Genomic DNA, 21,622 nt, shown 5'->3' with positions numbered 1-21,622 from the left:
TATGTTCAATTTTTCTTCGTTCTCTTGGTATTTTTATTTAAAAAAAGGAAGAATGTAAGCTTAGGAGACGGCCCATTTTTGGTTCAGTACACTGGGTAGCGCTTGCCGATTGGTGTCTAAGTGTAGCCACCAATCAGCAAACTCTACCCAGGTGCTGAAACAAACATGGGCTGGCTCCTAAGCTTACATTCTTGCATTTTTCAAATAAAGATACCAAGAGAACAAAGAAAAATTGAACATAGGAGTAAATTAGAAAGTTGCTTAAAATTGCATGCTCTATCTGAACCATGAAAGTTTAATTTTGACTAGACTATCCCTTTAAGTATACATTGTTAAAGTACTAGGAAAAATAAGACAATATTCCCTTTATATATGCACAATTTAAAGCAAGTGGGGAAAAATAAATACATTTTGAATTAAGTAAAGATTTAAGGTCAGTAATGTACCAGTTGGTTATCAGTAAGAAATTTCTACCTGCTTCAAGTATTTATCAGTAGTTTGGATATCGAATTTAAGCTGACTTAGCCCATAGATAGTAAACTAGTACAAGTTATTTAAGTGTACATTGTTTAGGTACTAAGTGAGGGGGGGGGGATATTCCTTTTATGTATACACAGTCTAAAGCAAATGACAAAAAGCTACTCAAGATTTTCTGCCGTAAAAAACAGATACTAGATAGCAAGAAAAAAAACAAAAAACTTCCTCTTCAATAAAGACAAGTGTTAATATGTCGATGTCAGTAAGAGGGCGGATTTAGCCAGCATAACTGAGGACAGATTAATTTGATTTTTGACAAGCCAGGACCCTCTTGTGTGTATAGAAAACTTGCTTTGTTTAAAAAGGAAAGGGTTATATTTCTTATTGGGGTATATAATTGGTTAGGCTTATATCTAATCGGCTTCAAACGCTGCTATATCAGGATTAAGCAGTATGTTGTGGAGATAACTGAGTTTTGATGTTATAGCATATATGATAGTTTAGAATGTGAGTGAGTGAGTTAATCTTATACAGCCAAGGACAAACCTAGGATAGTGTCTAAATGTATGTGTGTCTCCTTATATCTAACTTCCAATTAAACAACGCTAGTTAAGGAATATGTTTGGCCCACATAAGAAAAAATATACTATTTTAATATATATCTGGCCAAAACACACTTGTGGGATATGGATATCTGCTGAGCTTGAAAAAAGGAGTACAAAGGAAAAAACATTTTTATATGTATAGGAAATGTACTTCTTATTTAAGAGGGGAGGGGGGGAGAGGAAAGGATTATATGTCTTTCCTAAATTGTTGGGCCTAAATCCAGATGCCTTCACACACTATTATACCAAGATTAGAGAGAATATTGTAAGAAAAAAATAAATTTATGTTTACCTGATAAATTTCTTTCTTTCTTAAAGGGCAATAATACCCAAATGTTTAAACACTTGAAAGTGATGCAGTATAGCTGTAAAAAGCTGACTAGAAAATATCACCTAAAAATCTCTATGTAAAAAAGAAAGATATTTTACCTCAAAAGTTCCTCAGTAGCCACATCTCATTGTAAAGGATTCCTAAGCTGCATATTAGTATGTCTGTCCCGGGACAGCCGAAGGGATGAGCCTCGTGCACTCTTATGTTATTTCCCTATTCAGTGTAGGGAAGTTTACAATTAAATCTCATGAGAGTTAAGTCAAATCTCATGAGATCACAGTAAAAGAGTTCATGACCTCAGCACTGCTGATGCTGATTGGCTGCTGTTCATTTCTTCATTTTTTTTATTTTTTTTTACCTGCAGCTGGGAGCAGCTAAGTATAACTTTTTACACAGAACTTACTCTGGTGAGCTGAGGAGATTGTGAGGTAAAATATCTTCCTTTTTTACATAGAGATGCTCAGATGATATTTTCCTGTCAGCTTTATACAGCTATACTGCATCAGTTTCAAGTTATTTAGCATATGAGTATTATGTCCCTTTAACACAGTGAGTCCAGGGAATCAGCAATTACTGTTGGGAATATCACTCCTGGCTAGCAGGAGGAGGCAAAGAGCACCACAGCAAAGCTGTTAAAGGGACATGAAACCCAAAATGTTTCTTTCATGATTCAGATAGAGAATACAATTTTAAACAACTTTCCAATTTACTTCTATTATTTAATTTGTTAGAGAGAGAACCTAGGTTCTAGCTGTTGATTGGTAGCTGCATATATATATCGATTGTGATTGGCTCACCCATGAGTTCAGTTAGAAACCATTAGTGCATTGTTGCTACTTCAACAAATGATACCAAGAGAATGAAACAAATTAGATAATAGAAGTGAATTAGGAAGTTGTTTAAAATTGTATGCTCTGTCTGAATCATGAAAAACATTTTTGGGTTTCATGTCCCTTTAAGTATCACTTCCCTTCCCACAACCCCCAGTCATTCAAATGAAGGAAAAAGAGAGAAAAGAAATAACACAAGGTGTAGAGGTGCCTGAGGTTTATATAAAAAAACCTGTCTGAAATAAGGGTGGGCCGTGGACTCACCGTGTCAAGAAATAAATACATTTATCAGGTAAGCATACATTTTGTTTTCTTTCTTAAGACAGAAGAAGAAGTTCAGAGGGAATTTCAGAGGGATTGCCTGGTATTTTGGGGCTGGACAGTACTGTGAAATCAGGATCAGACTGATATGCTTCACAAAAGTTCTTCTCTGTGAAAGGCACATGTTGAGCAAAAAGAGGCTGCTTCTTGGGTGGTAACTAGCCATGGAACAAGCTATTATGCTATTGTTCGTTCCCAGGTTGAGCGCTTCTCTCTTTTTATTTATGCAGATTTAAACACAGGCCTGATTCTAACCAGGGTCTGACAAAATAATTGTACATCCGGCATGTGCGCCAGACGATTGTGTAACAAAATAAATAGAGCAGAAATCTGACCCTTGAAGGTACTGACAGACAACCCCTTCCCCAGGCCTCCCTGGAGAAAATATAAGATTCCTGGGATCCTGACTCTACTCCAAGAGAATCCTTTAGACTCACACCAATAAGATATTTACACTGTCTCTTATGGTAAATCTTTCTAGTGACAGGCTTATGAGCCTGAATCATGGTCTCAATGACCGATTCGGAAAATCCACGCTTAGCGAAAATCAAGCATTCAATCTCCAAGCTGTAAGCTTCAGAGAAACGAGATTTGGATGAAGAAGTCTCTACAGAGGTAGATCTGCATACCAGATCCTGCGAGGACACACAGGAGAAATTAGAATCACCAACGCTCTCTTTTGCTTGACCCGAGCGATGACTCAGAGGAAAGAGATATGCCCATCTGAAGTTCCAAGGAACTGCCAGAGCATCTATCAGATGAGGCATGAGGATCTCTCGACCTCGAACCACACTTTGGGAGCTTGGTGTTCGGACGAGACACCATCAGATCCAATTCCGGCAACTCCCATTTGGTTGTTAACCTGGAGAACACTTCTGGATGGAAAGTCTGTCTGCTCAGGAAATCTGTTTCCCAAAAATCCACTCCTGGAATGTTGATGGCAGATAGACAACAATTGTGAGCTTCCGCCCACTGAACAATCCAAGACACCTTGAACATGGCTAAGGAACTCAGAGTACCTCCCTGGTGGTTGATTGAGGTGATTTTGTCCGACTAGAATAGAAACAGGAGCTTTAGCTGACCACAAGCTCTCTAAATTCCAAGGGCAGCCGAATAAGCCACAACACAAGGACCAGCACCTGTGGGTGGATTCAAACTCTCGACCTTTGGTTTCCCAGCTAGGTGTGCTAACCACTAAGCTATACAGGAGGGACCCCAGCTAAGGACAGCTAAGGACAGCTAAGGACAACTGAGGTCAAGCCATCAGAGCATTGTAAATCACTCTCCAAGATGTTAAAGAGGAGAGCAGACACTTCTGAGTCCATAATCCATGCCCTTAAACAAGACCCAAACTGATTCCCAGCCCCGCAGGTTGGAGTCCGTGGACACAACACCCAGGAATATCTCTAGAAGCACATGCCCTGAGACAGCTACTCCTGAGAAACCACTACGGGATAGAGACTCTTGTAGACTGACCTAGATCTATCCCTGAGACAGATCCGAATATTCTCCATTCTATGGAAAATAGCAAAGGGAATGATGTCCAAAATAACCATCAGACCAATTTCCTTCATACATTGAGTCACTGCCCAACCTTCTGGTTGCCAAAGGCTAAACTATTTACTGGACCACAAGAGCTCACTGTTGGCCGGACAGTAGACTGCAGAGAAAAGAAAAGGAATAATCCTTGATTATCTGACCTCAGTTTTAATCTTCTCCTATGATAGAGAATCTAATAAGGTCCCCAAATAAATCACCCTTGTAGATGGAACAAAGGAACTCTTCTCCAGATTCATTTCCCATCCATGGGAAAGAAGATTGGACAAAATCTCTTGAAAGAGAGAGTGCTCGAAAAAGGATGACACCTGAAACATATATTGTCCAGAAGAGCACCCTAGTAATACCCCAAGGCCTAAAAGCCTTTCTAGGATGACAAGACTCAAAAACTTAAGAAGATCCCGATAATGGGGACAATAATACACATTCTTCAGGTCTATGTTCGGACTGAACAGGTCCTCTTAATCAAAGGAGAAAGGGTACCACTTTGAAGGACAAAACCTGAAAAACTCTAGGAAATACCTAGATCCCGTTCCCAGACTGGGACTGGAACTATCCTTCCTAGAGAGGAAGGCCCTAAACCCAGTTCAAGGAATGCCTCATCATACCTGGATTGCAGATACTCTAGAATGAGAAATCTGTCCCTGGGAGGAAATCTTAGATAGAACTCCACCCATAAAGGCAGGCGACAATTCTGCCAGCCAAGTCCAAACAAGGTCTCATCCTTAAAAGGAAACGCCGGAAGCAAGGAATTGGAGGAAACATAAAATGTTGAACCTGCAACTGCAGAACTATAAAGCCTAAGCTGTACTGCTAAGCCACAAGTAGGCTTCTCATCTGAACAAGATTTCAGCCACAATGCCCGGCGGACTAGCCCAGCAAGTCTAATAAGACAAGGCATTGTTCTAAATGAACAATTAAACCTCCAGCTTCTTCCATGGATCTATAAAGGAGCAGCTACCCTCCAATGGGATCGAAGTACTAAGAGCAATAGTAGCAAAGCTCCCTTCTACTCAGAGCACCGTGCATTATAATAGAGTTAGTGAAAAGAAAATCCGAAATAGGACAGGAGACAGGGAGAAAGGTATCCTTAGCTTCTCCTATTCCTGTGTAAAATCCAAGGCACGTCTAGAAACACTTCCTAATAGGAAGGAACATCATAGAAATTATAAAGTTCAGAAACTTTCAAAGGTTGACAAGTACAAGGGAATCAATGTCGTCCAAGTAGCCAAAACCTCCTTTAACAATACACGAGGTGATCAAGCATACATCGGAAGAATATGACTTCAGCATCAGATAAAGAAATTAAACTGTCCAAATCTGAGATTTCACTCTCAGAAAACTACCGGCAAAATCTCCACCAACTCTGAAGAGAGAGCAAACTGCGTAGTAGAATATGGAGCAGAAACCTTACAATCCGAAATAAAACATATCCTCTAGCATATTTCCTGAAAGAAAGGAAAAAACAGACAAAGCCGCAGATATCGCAGAGGACACCTGAGCTGCAAAATCTGTAAGCACATATACTCCTCCAGGAGATTTAAAGGAACCGCAGGACACTGCATGTGATGCCAAAGAGGCTTTGGACATAAAAGGAGAAGGCTGTGGCATTGCCTGAACAGCATCATCCTAGGAGACATAAGGCTCAGATTGATCTAAATAATCAATTGCTTAATTAACAAGGAAGTACAGAAAAATAGACATCTTAAACTGTCTAAACTTATTCTTAGAGGCAAAAACTCCAGAATAGAATTGTAAAGGATACAATCTATTTAAAAGGAACAGATGAGCTTTATTTAAAAACGAAATGTCCCTCAATACATATAAGCTACTGTTCATAACAGATCACTAAATCATTCCCCTCTAGCTTACAAGCATACAGCTCTCGCAGACTGCTTATCTTCACATAGTTTCATATGGAAAAGTCTCTACCATACTCCAGATGCATAGAAAATTACCTAGAACGGGATATTTTACATTCTTATGTATCTACGGGGCAAACAGAACTACTCAGTTCTGTTCTCAAGTCGGAATACACGCTCATACATCTCTAAAAATGGCGCTGCTCCGATATGAAAAGGAGGCGTGGCCAAAAACCGGCGTTGAAAGGAAGCTTCGATCTGCTATTAACTCTCCTCTATGTCAGAGGAATTATCTGTCAAAGCATAGATTAAGTGCAACTAGAATCTTTAATTAGTACACTGGCACCCTTGTGCCGCTTCCACTCCGTTCCAAGCTGAAAGCGCTTCTAAAAGCGAAGCAGGAGAAATCAAAGTGAAACCACAATGTGTGTTCATCCTAAGACACAAAGCACATCTACGCAGCCCCTTAGAAATGGTGCCATTTGCTCTTTCTTCCCTGACCTAGTCACTTCAGACCACTCAGTACTAAACGGGGCTGTCAAAATACATAATAAAAAGTTCTTAAATTAGAGCTGAGCCCCAAGGTGGTTAACCCCTTCCTTGCTATGAAATAGATTAACCCCTAAGTCTCCAAGTCTCATGATTAATGTACCTGCACACTGCCCTAAGCATGCATAAAGGATTTGTGCCACAAAAAGCAGAGGGTCCTTAAACCCTTTCAGTGCCAGCCTTCTAGCTCCAGAAGAACAAAAGGCACTTACCTGAATATTAGCCGTCCGGCAGTCAGACGACTCACAAAGTATGAGAGGATGCCGCTCCTCACAGAGACCTGTGTAAAAAGAAATACAGACAGAGTAAACCTACTCAGGCTTTCTATACCAGGGCAGCAACATGTTAGGAAAATGCAGCAAAGCACACTTTACAAGTTCCTAACTGCTTAAAAGCTACCACAGCCCTATTGAAGAGACTAAGGTGGAGTACAGCTTCAAAATAAAAAAAATATTGATAGAAAAATCTTATACAGACACCTATAACTTCACCTCCTCCTTGCACTGAAGGCAAAGAGAACGACTGGGGGTTGTGGGAAGGGAAGTGATACTTAACAGCTTTGCTGTGGTGCTCTTTGCCTCCTCCTGCTGGCAAGGAGTGAAATTCCCAACAGTAATTGCTGATTCCGTGGACTCATTTGAGATGCAAGAAAATTACAGATATCTTACTAGGCCACCATTGAGTTCATCTCATAATATTGGGTTATTATTGGATTACAGAATATAATAAGACATATGACATGTAATGTGAGTTCAGAAGCTTAATGAGTTCAGTTCTTAGGAGGTATTTTAAGATTTTAAATAAATTCTTTCCTTCTTTTATTTCCTTTTTCCCCTTTCATGAGTTTTGGGGGAACCCACGTGTAGAGGGTGTCAGGAAAATGATATGTTGAATTGGGGAAAGAGGACGAGAGAGTAAGACCCCAGTCCAATCTTAAAAGGAGTATCAGGTGTCAAGCTCTTGTGGGGAAACTTAGTCTTTGATGGATTATAACAAACAACACTCAACATGGTCTTCTTTCTTTTTCTCTCCGTTCTCTTTATTCTAATTTTTGTTTTCGCCCTTCCTTCCCTTTTCTTCTGCCCCTCTCTCCTGTCTTTCCTCTTTTTCCTTACGCTTTTCCTTCTCCTTTCCCTCAATTATATTATTTAGATAAATGTATAAGAGCATCCTTTTTGAGCCCTGTTAGATCAGCCAATTAGGCACAAAGTTATCACCCAATATGTAAAGCTCACAGACACACACTTGCAATCAGAGAAAGCTACAGCTTTATACTCACAGAGCTCCAGATCACGGTTATCTCTGGGAATCCCATACCAGAGACCAGGAGGACCTATCGCGGGTATTCCGCAGTCGAGGACCACATTTCCTTGAGAGGTACACACAAAAAACAGCTAGCAAGGCTGCCACACTTGGCAAGCTGGAGGTCAAGTGCAAAGCAACAATCAAGGCTTCAATTTGGCTTAGGTGACATCTAGGTCGAGAATATACAAGCAGGACAGATAATGCCAGTAAGGGGTGGACACAGTCGTATCCCCAGCCTCTATTTCCAATCCTCTGTTACTAACAGGCTCTTGAGGAAAACAGCGTTCTCCCCAACACGTTGGTCTTAAAAGAGCAGGGTTTATTCAGACTGAGAATTAAGAGGATATTCGGTGTCCATGTAAAGCCGGGTTAAACAATCCCGCGTTGTAAAGCCAGAGTCCAAACCGTAATTGTTCCTCTTTAAGGGCAAAACTTGCATCAAGGCTTGGGGTTGCTGTGGTAAGGAGAGACAATCCCGCGTTGGATAGGTGTCAGGTTAATAACCCCCCCTCTCGCAGCACCGGTGAGAGGGGGGAGTACTGTTATCAGTGCTTGCTGTAGTCCCGAATATGGTTTCCGCTTTATCAGCACTTTCGGTGCTTCATCCGCCAAGTGTGGAGATAGCGGGGGCGCAGTTACATGCACCAATCTGGTTTCCGTGAGCAGTGCTCTTTCTCAACCGCACGCCAGCCCAAGTCACACGGGCACCAGACGCAAAACTTCCGCCTAAGGAACAAGTGCAGTGGTTCAGGAGAACAGCGCTACATGACCTGCGCTAGGCTCCCCCTCCGGATAGCAGAGCATGCCCCTCCTAGTTTTACTCTTTAATAAAAGATAACTAGTGAACAAAGCAAATTTGATAACAGAAGTAAATTAGAAAGTTGTTTACAACTGCATGCCCTATACGTATCATGAAAGTTTAATTTTGACTTTACTGTCCCTTTGACCTCTTGCAGAATGTCCTAAGAGCCCCAGTGCCTTAAAAAAAAAGCCTGTCAGAGACCAGAAATGCAGGACAACATCCTTTCCAACACAGGCAGAGCCCTGTTCACCTGGCTGCAAGTCTTTCTTGGGCAGATTAAACAGATTATACAGGGTTTATTTATATATTTCCACCCTTTAAAATTCCTTTAGTCCTTGGAGTATTTTTCTTTTACAGTATATGTGGCACTCTAAGCCTAATGGACAAACCTCCCCATGTGACTGGCCAGGTTCTACCCCAGGTTGGATCTACCTCTCATTGAAATCTAATAATCTCTAACCATTGTGCACTTGCCGTGCCCCGTCATCTCATAACCGGCTCAGCTTTTTGTAATAGCTTTGCCCTCACCCACTCTGTCTTACTGGCCTAATCTCAAAATGAAGCTCAACCACTCTCCACCTAAGTTGCCTTGGCCCACCCATTGCCTGTTTCCCTGTGTCCCTCATAAACTATGCTCCTCCCAGTTTCTGTTGTCACAGCCAGTAAAAGGTGCTAGGCCAGGGCCTTTTCATTCTCTACAATAAAAACATAAATTATGCTTACCTGATAATTTCATTTCCATTGAGGAGAGGAGAGTCCACGGCTTAATTCAAGTGTGTCAACCCTTTCCAGCGCTCAAGTAGTAGCAAATAGAGCCTCATACGCTAAAACAGGTTACCATAAATGACAATATTGCATCTGAAGGATGTAAACCAAACAGTACCTTGACTTCTTGACTTGTCTTTCCCGGTTCCGTTCACTCCTTCCCTGCAAGCGTACCTGTAGCCGAGATTTCAGCCATCAGCTGTGCCACTCCTCCTTGCTCAGAATTTCTAATGGTCCGGGAGAAACAACTCCTCCCAAAAACAAACTCACAAACTAGCAGCCGAAAAACGGAGCCCCGCAAACAGCTCACAGACCTTCCGTGGTCTGTCACAATACATCCAGATCAGATCAGCCAAAAGAAAAAAAAGTTTGGTGGGGCAACAGGCAAAAAATTAAAACATAGCGTTTATTCACAAATCACAAAGATCTGGAAACATCCAGTAACAATATAAAAACAAAGAGAGCCAGAGCAGCAATGGTCTAACGCGTTTCAGCTATTGCCTTACTCATAGACCGTGCTTCTCTGGCTACACAGCCCTCTTAAATAATCATGATTGAACCTGACGTAACATGCAGCTACAGTAATTAACCCTGTCTATGCAAATGCTGAACTGCTAACTAAGAGAGAAATATTTATATAAAGCGATACATACAAAATATCAGTAAAGTTACATGTATTTCTACTCTAGAGCATGCAGTAATAGTATAACTGGTCAAAAAAACATATTTCACACTGTCAAAGACACAGTTTATCATAGAGCAGCAGATTGCATTATCCGTATTATCATGGTCAAATTATCAATGCTAGTAAAAATGTGGATAAAGAAGACATCAGTACTTCTAAAATCTTAATACACCAGACCAATAAGATAAGATCAGTATATAATTTTTGGATGTTTCATTTATCCCAAACTAATGGACTTATAAAAGTAATTATTATTTTATAAACCTTAAAGCCACTATGTATTAATATAAATAGACTGCATTGACAAAAAGACCAAGAAAGAAAACAACACAGTCATTTAACACCGGATTACACACACATATGTTCTATTGTTCTATATACCTATAGCACATTACGGAGATCTCTTATCACATATATATTAATATGCAGAAAATTATATAAAATAGATAAAAATTTATCGCCTAGATTACGAGTCTTGCGTTAGCCTTAAAAAGCAGCGTTGGGACCCAACGCTGCTTTTTAACGCCCACTGGTATTACGAGTCAGGCAGGAGAGGGTCTACCGCTCACTTTATTTCCGTGATTTTAGCATACTGCAAATCCCCTTACGTCAATTGCGTATCCTATCTTTTTAATGGGATTTTCCTAACGCCAGTATTACGATCGCTGGAAAAAGTGAGCGGTAGACCCTCTCCTGGCAAGACTCCTAACGCATTTAAAAGTCAGTAGTTAAGAGTTTTATGGGCTAACGCCGGAACATAAAGCTCTTAACTAAAGTGCTAAAAAGTACACTAACACCCATAAACTACCTATTAACCCCTAAACCGAGCCCCCTCCCCACATCGCAAACACTATAATAAAATTATTTAACCCCTAATCTGCCGACCGGACATCGCCGCCACTGTAATAAATATATTAACCCCTAAACCACCGTACTCCCGCCTTGCAAACACTAGTTAAATTTTATTAACCCCTAATCTGCTGTCCCTAACATCGCCGACACCTACCTACATTTATTAACCCCTAATCTGCCGCCCACAACGTCGCCACTACTATATTAAATGTATTAACCCCTAAACCTAAGTCTAAACCTAACCCTAACACCCCCCTAACTTAAATATAATTTAAATAAATCTAAATAAATTTACTATTATTAAAGTGAAGTTCAATTTTACCTCACTGCTCATCACCCCTTTAAACAGTAACCTCTCAATAGCACAGTCGCTAAGTTAGATTTAAAAAAAAATGTATGAATTACGTGAAAATTGAATATAAATAATACCGATGTTTCTGACTGATACTCCTCCCCCGGTCCACTTCCTTATTTGTCTGCAATGACGTATCTAGCGTAAGAAGAAGCTGAAATAGTCTCTTTAAAGCTCGTGCACAACAAGGGCTTCGATATGCGCATGCGTATTATATCTTCATTTGCGCATGCGTTTAAAATTTCAGTCCGTCGCTTATTTCTTTCAGGAGCATTGTTATATTGTATTTGTATCAGATTGCGCAATCCTGGCTAATACGCATGCGCTAAGCGTGAACGAGCATTGCGATTAGGACGACACGCAGTAATACGCATGCGCAATAGTGGGTGATGACGATGGTGAAAAGGGGCAGGACGCCACGGGGGAAGTAAAGTAATTGGTCATGAATGTGGGAAAAACTGTCAATCAAAAACGGATAAATGTCGGGCGGACAATTGCAGCAATACCGACGGTAAATATAGATTAAAAATTCAAACGACAAGCTTAGTTTTATGAAAAATGATGAATGAACATGATAATATTTTCAAAGTAAATGTGTAAAATGTTAACTAGAGAGGCGGACTTGAACTTCACTTTAAATAAATTATTCCTATTTAAAACTAAATACTTACCTATAAAATAAACCCTAAGATAGCTACAATATAACTAATATTACATTTGTATCTATCTCAGGATTTATTTTTATTTTACAGGCAAGTTTGTATTTATTTTAACTAGGTACAATAGTTATTAAATAGTTATTAACTATTTAATAACTTCCTAGTTAAAATAAGTACAAATTTACCTGTAAAATAAACCCTAACCTAAGTTACAATTACACCTAACACTACACTATCATTAAATTAATTACCTAAACTACCTACGATTAAATTAAATAAACTAAAGTACAAAAAAAACACTAAATTACAGAAAATAAAAAAGAAATTACACATTTTTAAACTAATTACACCTAATCTAATCCCCCTAATAAAATAAAAAAGCCCCCCAAAATAAAAAAATTCCCTACCCTATACTAAATTACAAATAGCCCTTAAAAGGGCTTTTTGCAGGGCATTGCCCCAAAGTAATCAGCTCTTTTACCTGTAAAAAAAATACAATACCCCCCCAACATTAAAACCCACCACCCACACACCCAACCCTACTCTAAAACCCACCCAATCCCCCCTTAATAAAACCTAACACTACCCCCTTGAAGATCACCCTACCTTGAGCCGTCTTCACCCAGCCGGGCACAAGTGGACGGGCAGAAGGCTTCATCCAGGCGGCATCTTCTATCTTCTTCCATCCGGAGCGGAGCGGGTCCATCTTGAAGACATCCGACGCGGAGCATCCTCTTCCATCCGACGGCGACTGAAGAATGAAGGTTCCTTTAAGTGACGTCATCCAAGATGGCGTCCCTTCAATTCCAATTGACTGATAGAATCCTATCAGCCAATTGGGATTAAGGTAGGAAAAATCCTATTGGCTGATTCAATCAGCCAATAGGATTGAGCTCACATTCTATTGGCTGATTGGAACAGCCAATAGAATGCGAGATCAATCCTATTGGCTGGTTCTGGCCACTGTAAGAACCTTCGTGAAGACTCTCGGACCGTCGCCATTTCACACAGGGAGTCACACCAATATGTTGCAGCTCCAGCGACTGCGGCTATGGCCGCTGCCGGCTAAAAAACAAACCCCGTGTGTTGAAACATCTTCCTTAACATGTTTTCCAACTTTTTATCCATGGGCTCTTTAAACGACGAACTATCCAGGTGTCCGCTACGCAAGCGTGGAGATAGCACCATCCACCTTAGGGACAGTACCCCACAGCTCAAGCTGAGAATCCGGAACGGGGAACAGTTTCTTACAGGAAGAAGAAGGGGAACCTAATCGCTCCCATTCATTCTTAATAATATTCGCCATCTTAACAGGAACCGGGAAGGCCTGAGGCACCACTCTGTCCTCATGCCTTATCAAGCTTAGGAATCGCAGGTTCTTCTGGAAGTTTTGGTTCCAGAACTTCCAGAGTAGCGAGCACTTGTTTCAGAAAAAAAGCGCAAATTTTCCATCCTAAACCTAAAGTCAGGCTCCTCCGGCGCCGGAGGTTTAGATAACACGGACTCCAAACCAGAGGGAGCCTCCTCCGAAGAGTCGGAGTGTGCCTCCTCATCGTATAACGCCTCTGATATTTCCACAGGCGTAGACAACCCCTGGGCCGGGCTGCCATGATACGCCCTACGCTTGCGCTTAGCAGAACGTGGTAAGGCATGTATCACTTTCCATACCACCGTTTGCAGTTGATCCGCTTTTAGATGTCGTAACTTTATTAAGGCATGTGGAACATAGTTGAACAGGCTGATCTATCAGAACCTCCTCACAATAAACACAGAAATGAGACCTTGTTAAAGAGGGAGAACCCTCTAACGCGTCAGAGTCCTCCATAGCTTGCACTGTTATTACGGACTAGATTAACTTAATGAATAGGCACCTTTATACTTCCAATGGCGGGGGCACTCGCCACCTCCTATGACCCGGACTACAGAAACCTTTCCGTCTCCTGCGCCGCTGATCAACAGAGAAAGAGAGATAGCCACACCCGGTCACATGGAATGCCTGACAGGACCACCCCTGCCTAAGGTGAAAACGCACCAAAAAATGGCAGCGCAATACTGCCCTAAGTCACCTAAAAGTTCCACACATTGCCAGAGCCCCATCTCGCACATAACGCAGCAATGACACAAACAATATCATGTATAAACCCCCCTGTTCAATAATCCCCTTTCCAGGAATATTAACCCTTGATTCTTTAAAGATAAAAGGTGTCACACTGTGACCCTGTCTTCCATGTTATCATTTATGTCATAAAAAAATGAAACGATCTTACCAGAATCTACGCCCTGGAACAGGAACACAGCCCTTCAAGTGTGACAGGTTAGTAGCCTCGCTCCTGACATGGACTTGAGTAAAAAGGCAGGCAGCGAAACTCGTCAACGCTGATTGCTTGTGGAGCTGTTAATATGAGTCGGGATGGTTTTGCAGAAAGACTCTCCCTGCATCTCCGGACTAACTTTCGCCCAGGCTCTCACTGAGAGGCTGACAGGACTACTTAAAACTCCAGTCCCAATGTGAAGAGTACAACCCTCCATAAGAGACTACTCCAATCTTCGGCACTTCTCTGCCATCCTCCTGTGACAAAGGCAAAGAATGACTGGGGGTTAAACAAGGAGTATTGTAGAGCCGCTGGTCTTAAAATTACATGCTCTAACAAAAACATAATTTATGCTTACCTGATAAATTCCTTTCTTCTGTTGTGTGATCAGTCCACGGGTCATCATTACTTCTGGGATATTATCTGCTCCCCTACAGGAAGTGCAAGAGGATTCACCCAGCAGAGTTGCTATATAGCTCCTCCCCTCTACGTCACCTCCAGTCATTCGACCAAAGACCAACGAGAAAGGAGAAGCCAAGGGTGTAGTGGTGACTGAATTATAATTTAAAAAATATTTACCTGCCTTAAAAAACAGGGCGGGCCGTGGACTGATCACACAACAGAAGAAAGGAATTTATCAGGTAAGCATAAATTATGTTTTCTTCTGTTATGTGTGATCAGTCCACGGGTCATCATTACTTCTGGGATACCAATACCAAAGCAAAAGTACACGGATGACGGGAGGGATAGGCAGGCTCATTATACAGAAGGAACCACTGCCTGAAGAACCTTTCTCCCAAAAATAGCCTCCGAAGAAGCAAAAGTGTCAAATTTGGAAAATTTGGAAAAAGTATGAAGCGAAGACCAAGTTGCAGCCTTGCAAATCTGTTCAACAGAGGCCTCATTCTTAAAGGCCCAAGTGGAAGCCACAGCTCTAGTGGAATGAGCTGTAATTCTTTCAGGAGGCTGCTGTCCAGCAGTCTCATAGGCTAAACGTATTATGCTACGAAGCCAAAAAGAGAGAGAGGTAGCAGAAGCTTTTTGACCTCTCCTCTGTCCAGAATAAACGACAAACAGGGAAGAAGTTTGGCGAAAATCTTTAGTTGCCTGCAAGTAGAACTTGAGGGCACGAACTACATCCAGATTGTGTAGAAGACGTTCCTTCTTTGAAGAAGGATTTGGACACAAGGATGGAACAACAATCTCTTGATTGATATTCCTGTTAGAGACAACCTTAGGTAAGAAACCAGGTTTAGTACGCAGAACTACCTTGTCTGAGTGAAAGATCAGATAAGGAGAATCACAATGTAGGGCTGATAACTCAGAGACTCTTCGAGCCGAGGAAATAGCCATTAAAAATAGAACTTTCCAAGATAACAATTTTATATCAATGGAATGAAGGGGTTCAAACGGAACACCCTGTAAAACGTTAAGAACTAAGTTTAAACTCCATGGCGGAGCAACAGTTTTAAACACAGGCTTGATCCTAGCTAAAGCCTGACAAAAGGCCTGGATGTCTGAATTTTCTGACAGACGCCTGTGTAACAAGATGGACAGAGCTGAGATCTGTCCCTTTAATGAGCTAGCCGATAAACCCTTTTCTAAACCTTCTTGTAGAAAAGACAATATCCTAGGAATCCTAACCTTACTCCAGGAGTAATCTTTGGATTCACACCAGTATAGGTATTTACGCCATATTTTATGGTAAATCTTTCTGGTAACAGGCTTCCTAGCCTGTATCAGGGTATCAATAACCGACTCAGAAAAACCACGTTTTGATAAAATCAAGCGTTCAATTTCCAAGCAGTCAGCTTCAGAGAAGTTAGACTTTGATGTTTGAATGGACCCTGAATCAGAAGGTCCTGTCTTAGAGGTAGAGACCAAGGCGGACAGGATGACATGTCCACTAGATCTGCATACCAAGTCCTGCGCGGCCATGCAGGCGCTATTAGAATCACTGATGCTCTCTCCTGTTTGATCTTGGCAATCAATCGAGGAAGCAGCGGGAAGGGTGGAAACACATAAGCCATCCTGAAGTTCCAAGGTGCTGTCAAAGCATCTATCAGAACCGCTCCCGGATCCCTGGATCTGGATCCGTAGCGAGGAAGTTTGGCGTTCTGGCGAGACGCCATGAGATCTATCTCTGGTTTGCCCCAACGTCGAAGCATTTGGGCAAAGACCTCCGGATGAAGTTCCCACTCCCCCGGATGAAGAGTCTGGCGACTCAAGAAATCCGCCTCCCAGTTCTCCACTCCCGGGATGTGGATTGCTGACAGGTGGCAAGAGTGAGACTCTGCCCAGCGAATTATCTTTGATACTTCTATCATTGCTAGGGAGCTTCTTGTCCCTCCCTGATGGTTGATGTAAGCTACAGTCGTGATGTTGTCCGACTGAAACCTGATGAACCCCCGAGTCTTTAACTGGGGCCAAGCTAGAAGGGCATTGAGAACTGCTCTCAATTCCAGAATGTTTATTGGCAGGAGACTTTCCTCCTGACTCCATTGTCCCTGAGCCTTCAGAGAATTCCAGACAGCGCCCCAACCTAGAAGGCTGGCGTCTGTTGTTACAATTGTCCAGTCCGGCCTGCTGAACGGCATCCCCTTGGACAGATGTGGCCGAGAAAGCCACCATAGAAGAGAGTTTCTGGTCTCTTGATCCAGATTCAGAGTGGGGGACAAATCTGAGTAATCCCCATTCCACTGACTCAGCATGCACAATTGCAGCGGTCTGAGATGTAGGCGTGCAAAGGGTACTATGTCCATTGCTGCTACCATTAAGCCGATCACCTCCATGCATTGAGCTACTGACGGGAGTTGAATGGAATGAAGGACACGGCATGCATTTAGAAGCTTTGTTAATCTGTCTTCTGTCAGATAAATCTTCATTTCTACAGAATCTATAAGAGTCCCCAAGAATGGAACTCTTGTGAGAGGCAAGAGAGAACTCTTCTTTTCGTTCACTTTCCATCCATGCGACCTTAGAAATGCCAGAACTAACTCTGTATGAGACTTGGCAGTTTGAAAGCTTGAAGCTTGTATCAGAATGTCGTCTAGGTACAGAGCTACCGAAATTCCTCGCGGTCTCAGAACCGCTAGAAGGGCACCCAGAACCTTTGTGAAGATTCTTGGAGCCGTAGCCAATCCGAATGGAAGGGCTACAAACTGGTAATGCCTGTCTAAGAAGGCAAACCTTAGATACCGGTAATGATCTTTGTGAATCGGTATGTGAAGGTAAGCATCCTTTAAATCCACTGTGGTCATGTACTGACCCTTTTGGATCATGGGTAAGATTGTCCGAATAGTTTCCATTTTGAACGATGGAACTCTTAGGAATTTGTTTAGGATCTTTAAATCCAAGATTGGCCTGAAAGTTCCCTCTTTTTTGGGAACCACAAACAGGTTTGAGTAAAACCCTTGTCCTTGTTCCGACCGCGGAACCGGATGGATCACTCCCATTAATAATAGATCTTGTACACAGCGTAGAAACGCGTCTTTCTTTATTTGGTTTGTTGACAACCTTGACAGATTAGTCCTCTCACACCTCCTATCTAGTCTTTGGGTGCAAGAGAATGACTGGAGGTGACGTAGAGGGGAGGAGCTATATAGCAACTCTGCTGGGTGAATCCTCTTGCACTTCCTGTAGGGGAGCAGATAATATCCCAGAAGTAATGATGACCCGTGGACTGATCACACATAACAGAAGAAATAGAGCATGTCATTTTTTTTAAATATAATAGCCCTTTAACAGCCTGGCATGTTTGACACGTGAAATTTATTTATTTCATTTTTATACTTGTTTAATCAATTCTATCATGAGCCAGGAAGAGTTTTTGTATTTCTAAAAATTAGCAGAGAATGTGAGAGTTCATCATCTGAACAAAAAGAAAAGCACCTAAGTGAAAATGTGATTGTTATAAAGCAAATAGCATAAGCACCTGTAATCAAGTTATTTAAAATCTGAACTAAACAACCTTAAATGTTTTCTAACACTTTAAACAGCAGTGTGAACATAAAAACCATGCAAAAGGAGGCCTAAGTACACTTCAAAAGGTCAAAGTTGTTGAAATAGAAAATTCCAAAAATTCAACAAAAATGTGGCGAAAAATTATTCTGATGGATAAGTTTTTTTTAATAGTTTAAAATGGCTTCGATTTTGAGAACACTGCAAATGCTATGCAAAGCACTTCACAAAGCACTCAAGATGGACTAGAACAGTCTATAAATATCATTAAAGAGACATAAAGCCCCCAAAAATGTATTTCATGATTCAGAATACCATGGGAACAAAGCAAATTTGATAATAGAAGTAAAATGGAAAAGTATTTTTTTTAAATTGTATACGCTGGCTGAATCACAAACACATAACAAAATATATGCCAACATTTAAATTGTATAATGAGTTCTTTATAGTGACAGCCTCACCTCCACCAAGTCCCAGAAACAAACTGTTCCATCCTCAGAGCAGCTTAGCACATGGGTGTCCTTCTCACTCAGGCAGCTGTCCAGCTTATAGCTCTTGTTCTGATGTCCTGTATATCTACAGTGCAACAAGGTGGTGACATGCAACAAAAGGATTAAAGACAAATAGAAAATTACACACAGCTTGTCAGTGAGCCTTAGCTCCAAATAGTTTACGTATAGCTCCTATCTTTTGGATTATTCTTTATATATGTCCATGTAGACAGGGTAAAGGCTTATAAAAATACATAATGAGCCATAAAGAAAACTGATATAAAATGTGCAAAAGAGTGTCTAAGACAAATCAATCTTCTTACTAGATGATAAGTAAATCAGTCACAATGGTCAGCCTAAGTAGAGAGTACTTAAGGACTTGTATCACAAGTGCCCCTAGAATTGGGCTAACTAGGCAAATGCCTACAGCCTCACATGCTATATGTGTTATTGCTAGAGTGGTAGGAAGTGAGCGATAGATGGGCAAGAAAAAACATACAGCATGTCTGGCATTTTTGTACGAGGGGTGGATTCTTTCTGGCAGAGGCCATCTTGGAAAGCAGCCTTCATATTTGTAAAGGCAAATGCTATGGTGATGGCTGTGCAATGGACAGCTCAGAGACTGCTGGGAAGAATAGATTAGTACTACCACTATCAAGATAAAATCACATGTGGAACAAATCATTTGCGGTCAGTAACAGCAGCTCTGTGTTCGGTTCCAGACCACTGCAATAAAGTTAATATAGCAATAAAGTGAGTCACGCTAATAGTTTTATTTCTTAGTGCATATAAAAAAAGTTATAATTTACACTTTACTTAAGTGTGTAATAGTTTACTAAGTGTGTAATAGCATTATGTCTAAACAAATGTACATACCTTAATTAAAAAAAATACTTTATTGCTAAATAGCCTTCAGCGAGTCGTAATCTTTTGCTGGTAGTGTGTATATATATATATATACACATATATATATATATATATATATATATATATATATATATATATATATATATATATATATATATATATATATATATATATATATATATATACACACATGTTTATTTATGTGTTTATATGTTGGAAAATGTCGCCAATAGACTTGCTCAACACAGGGTTGCCACAAACCTTCAATTTGTAAAAAGAGTAATATCTGCAAAGCTCATTAGAAGTGAAGCGCAATAAAATGAAGTGTGCCTGTATATGAGGCCATTCAGAGGCAGCTATAGATGAGCCACAAGAGTGCGCAACCAATGACTGTGTGGAATGTAGCAGTGCTAAGTCTAAATATGTATTACTGCTTCTAACAGGAATTAAAAAGCCCACAATATTAAGTATATTGCAAAGTGTTTTGTTTTTTTACCACACACACATTTTACAGTATAATCACAATGTGTTTAAAGTGACAGTAAACACCTTGATATCTTTATATAAGATGTTTAGTTATGCACAATGAAACAACGTTGCAATATATTTTCACAATTTATTTTGACCCCTTTTTCATGGAATTTAGCTCTGCGCAATGTCTAATTCTTACAACTTAAAATGAACCATTTTCAAGGCTAACTCTGCTACATGTATGCCCCCTAATGGATTTATCAGATAACAACTGCAAAACAATGTACTTTAAACTGACTTTATGACAGCAGCTATTCTTGTTGTCTTCTAAATAAAGCCCAGATTGGCTCCTCTAAATAAAGCAAATGGTGAGTGGCAGTAAAAAGTGTTAATTTGTATTAAAAACATTAAGACTTGGTTGATATGTTATTCTGGAGCAACACAACAGAAATGTTTTGTAATTACAAGGTGGTTAATGTCCCTTTAAGGAGTGGTCTTAAAGTACCGGCCCTGGGGCCATATGTGTCCATTAAGATAGTTTAATCTGTCCCTCCCTTGTTTATTAGATAAATTATTAATTTGGTCCCATGAATGTTTTTAGGGTTCTAAGAGGTTAAACAAGTTTATGTTCTATATAGGCACTCACGAGATAAACAAAGACAAGCATATTTACAAAAACAGTTTGTGGAAAAGAGTCCACCAATTGCAAAAGAATACACTTGCAGCACTCTCTTTATTCCATCTAGCTGGGAGAAGTGTAGTGTAATTTTTTCACAAACTTTAATGAAAATATAACATCTTTATTAATTCGTTTAAAATCAGGGGTAATAAATTTAAAATATCTGTCAAAGACCATTCAACCTGAGGTATAACAAAAGTAACCGCTGTCCTAAGATAAAAGGTTAGCTAAATTATAGAAAAATAACTAATGCTACTACAGCTGTAAAGTCCATCCAATATTAGGAGCGCACTGCTTATCATTAATTGCAAGATATAGCAATTATTTGAATTATTATGGTAAATACCGGTGCTATCCTTTAACTAAAGGATGGTGAAATAGACAAGTCAGGATTATATGCTGTATTGCTTAGGGTATATGATTGCTAAATGACTGAAAGAACAGAGACCCTTTATATGGGATCAATTTCTAGCGGCCACAAATTTAGCTATATATTGGAAACTGCTGAGCAGCACACGTAATGAGAAGGAGAAACAGTTGATTATACTGTGTTGCTAGTGAAAGTGATTAAACTCCAACAATGACAAACCGCTACATATTAGGTAGCGACTTAGTCAAACACAATACAATAAAACTAGCAACAGGATAGGTAATAATCTCCAGATCTTAATCACTGCCTGCAATGCTGCTAATGCAGTGTAGAGCAATACCGCAGTGAGCTGCAATATGATCGTATAATCAAATGTTAGCAATAATACAGCTACTTGTTCCAAGCATAGAGCATTAGGTAACGGTAAGATAGCTAAGCAGTTAAGAGATCTACAAGTATTTCAAGGACTAGGTCACACCTATTATATCCTTTCAAGTGCAAAAGGGGGAGTGACATATGT

The 21,622-nt window shown here is 40.5% G+C and overlaps 1 protein-coding gene across 2 annotated transcripts in view; it reads right to left on the bottom strand.

The window, feature by feature from the left end:
• Positions 1 to 21,622, bottom strand: part of WDR83 (WD repeat domain 83) — a 108,372-nt gene that overhangs the window by 36,729 nt on the left and 50,021 nt on the right. For both annotated transcript variants that reach the window (XM_053717835.1, XM_053717834.1), the window contains exon 9: positions 18,686 to 18,800. In XM_053717835.1, coding sequence (XP_053573810.1) covers positions 18,686 to 18,800 — 115 coding nt within the window. The remainder of the gene's footprint in view (positions 1 to 18,685; positions 18,801 to 21,622) is intronic.

Source organism: Bombina bombina, chromosome 6 (assembly GCF_027579735.1).
Source record: "Bombina bombina isolate aBomBom1 chromosome 6, aBomBom1.pri, whole genome shotgun sequence".
NCBI lineage: Eukaryota > Metazoa > Chordata > Amphibia > Anura > Bombinatoridae > Bombina > Bombina bombina.
The sequence above is the reverse complement of the archived record's forward strand: the minus strand, read 5'-3'. Positions and strand labels throughout refer to the sequence as shown.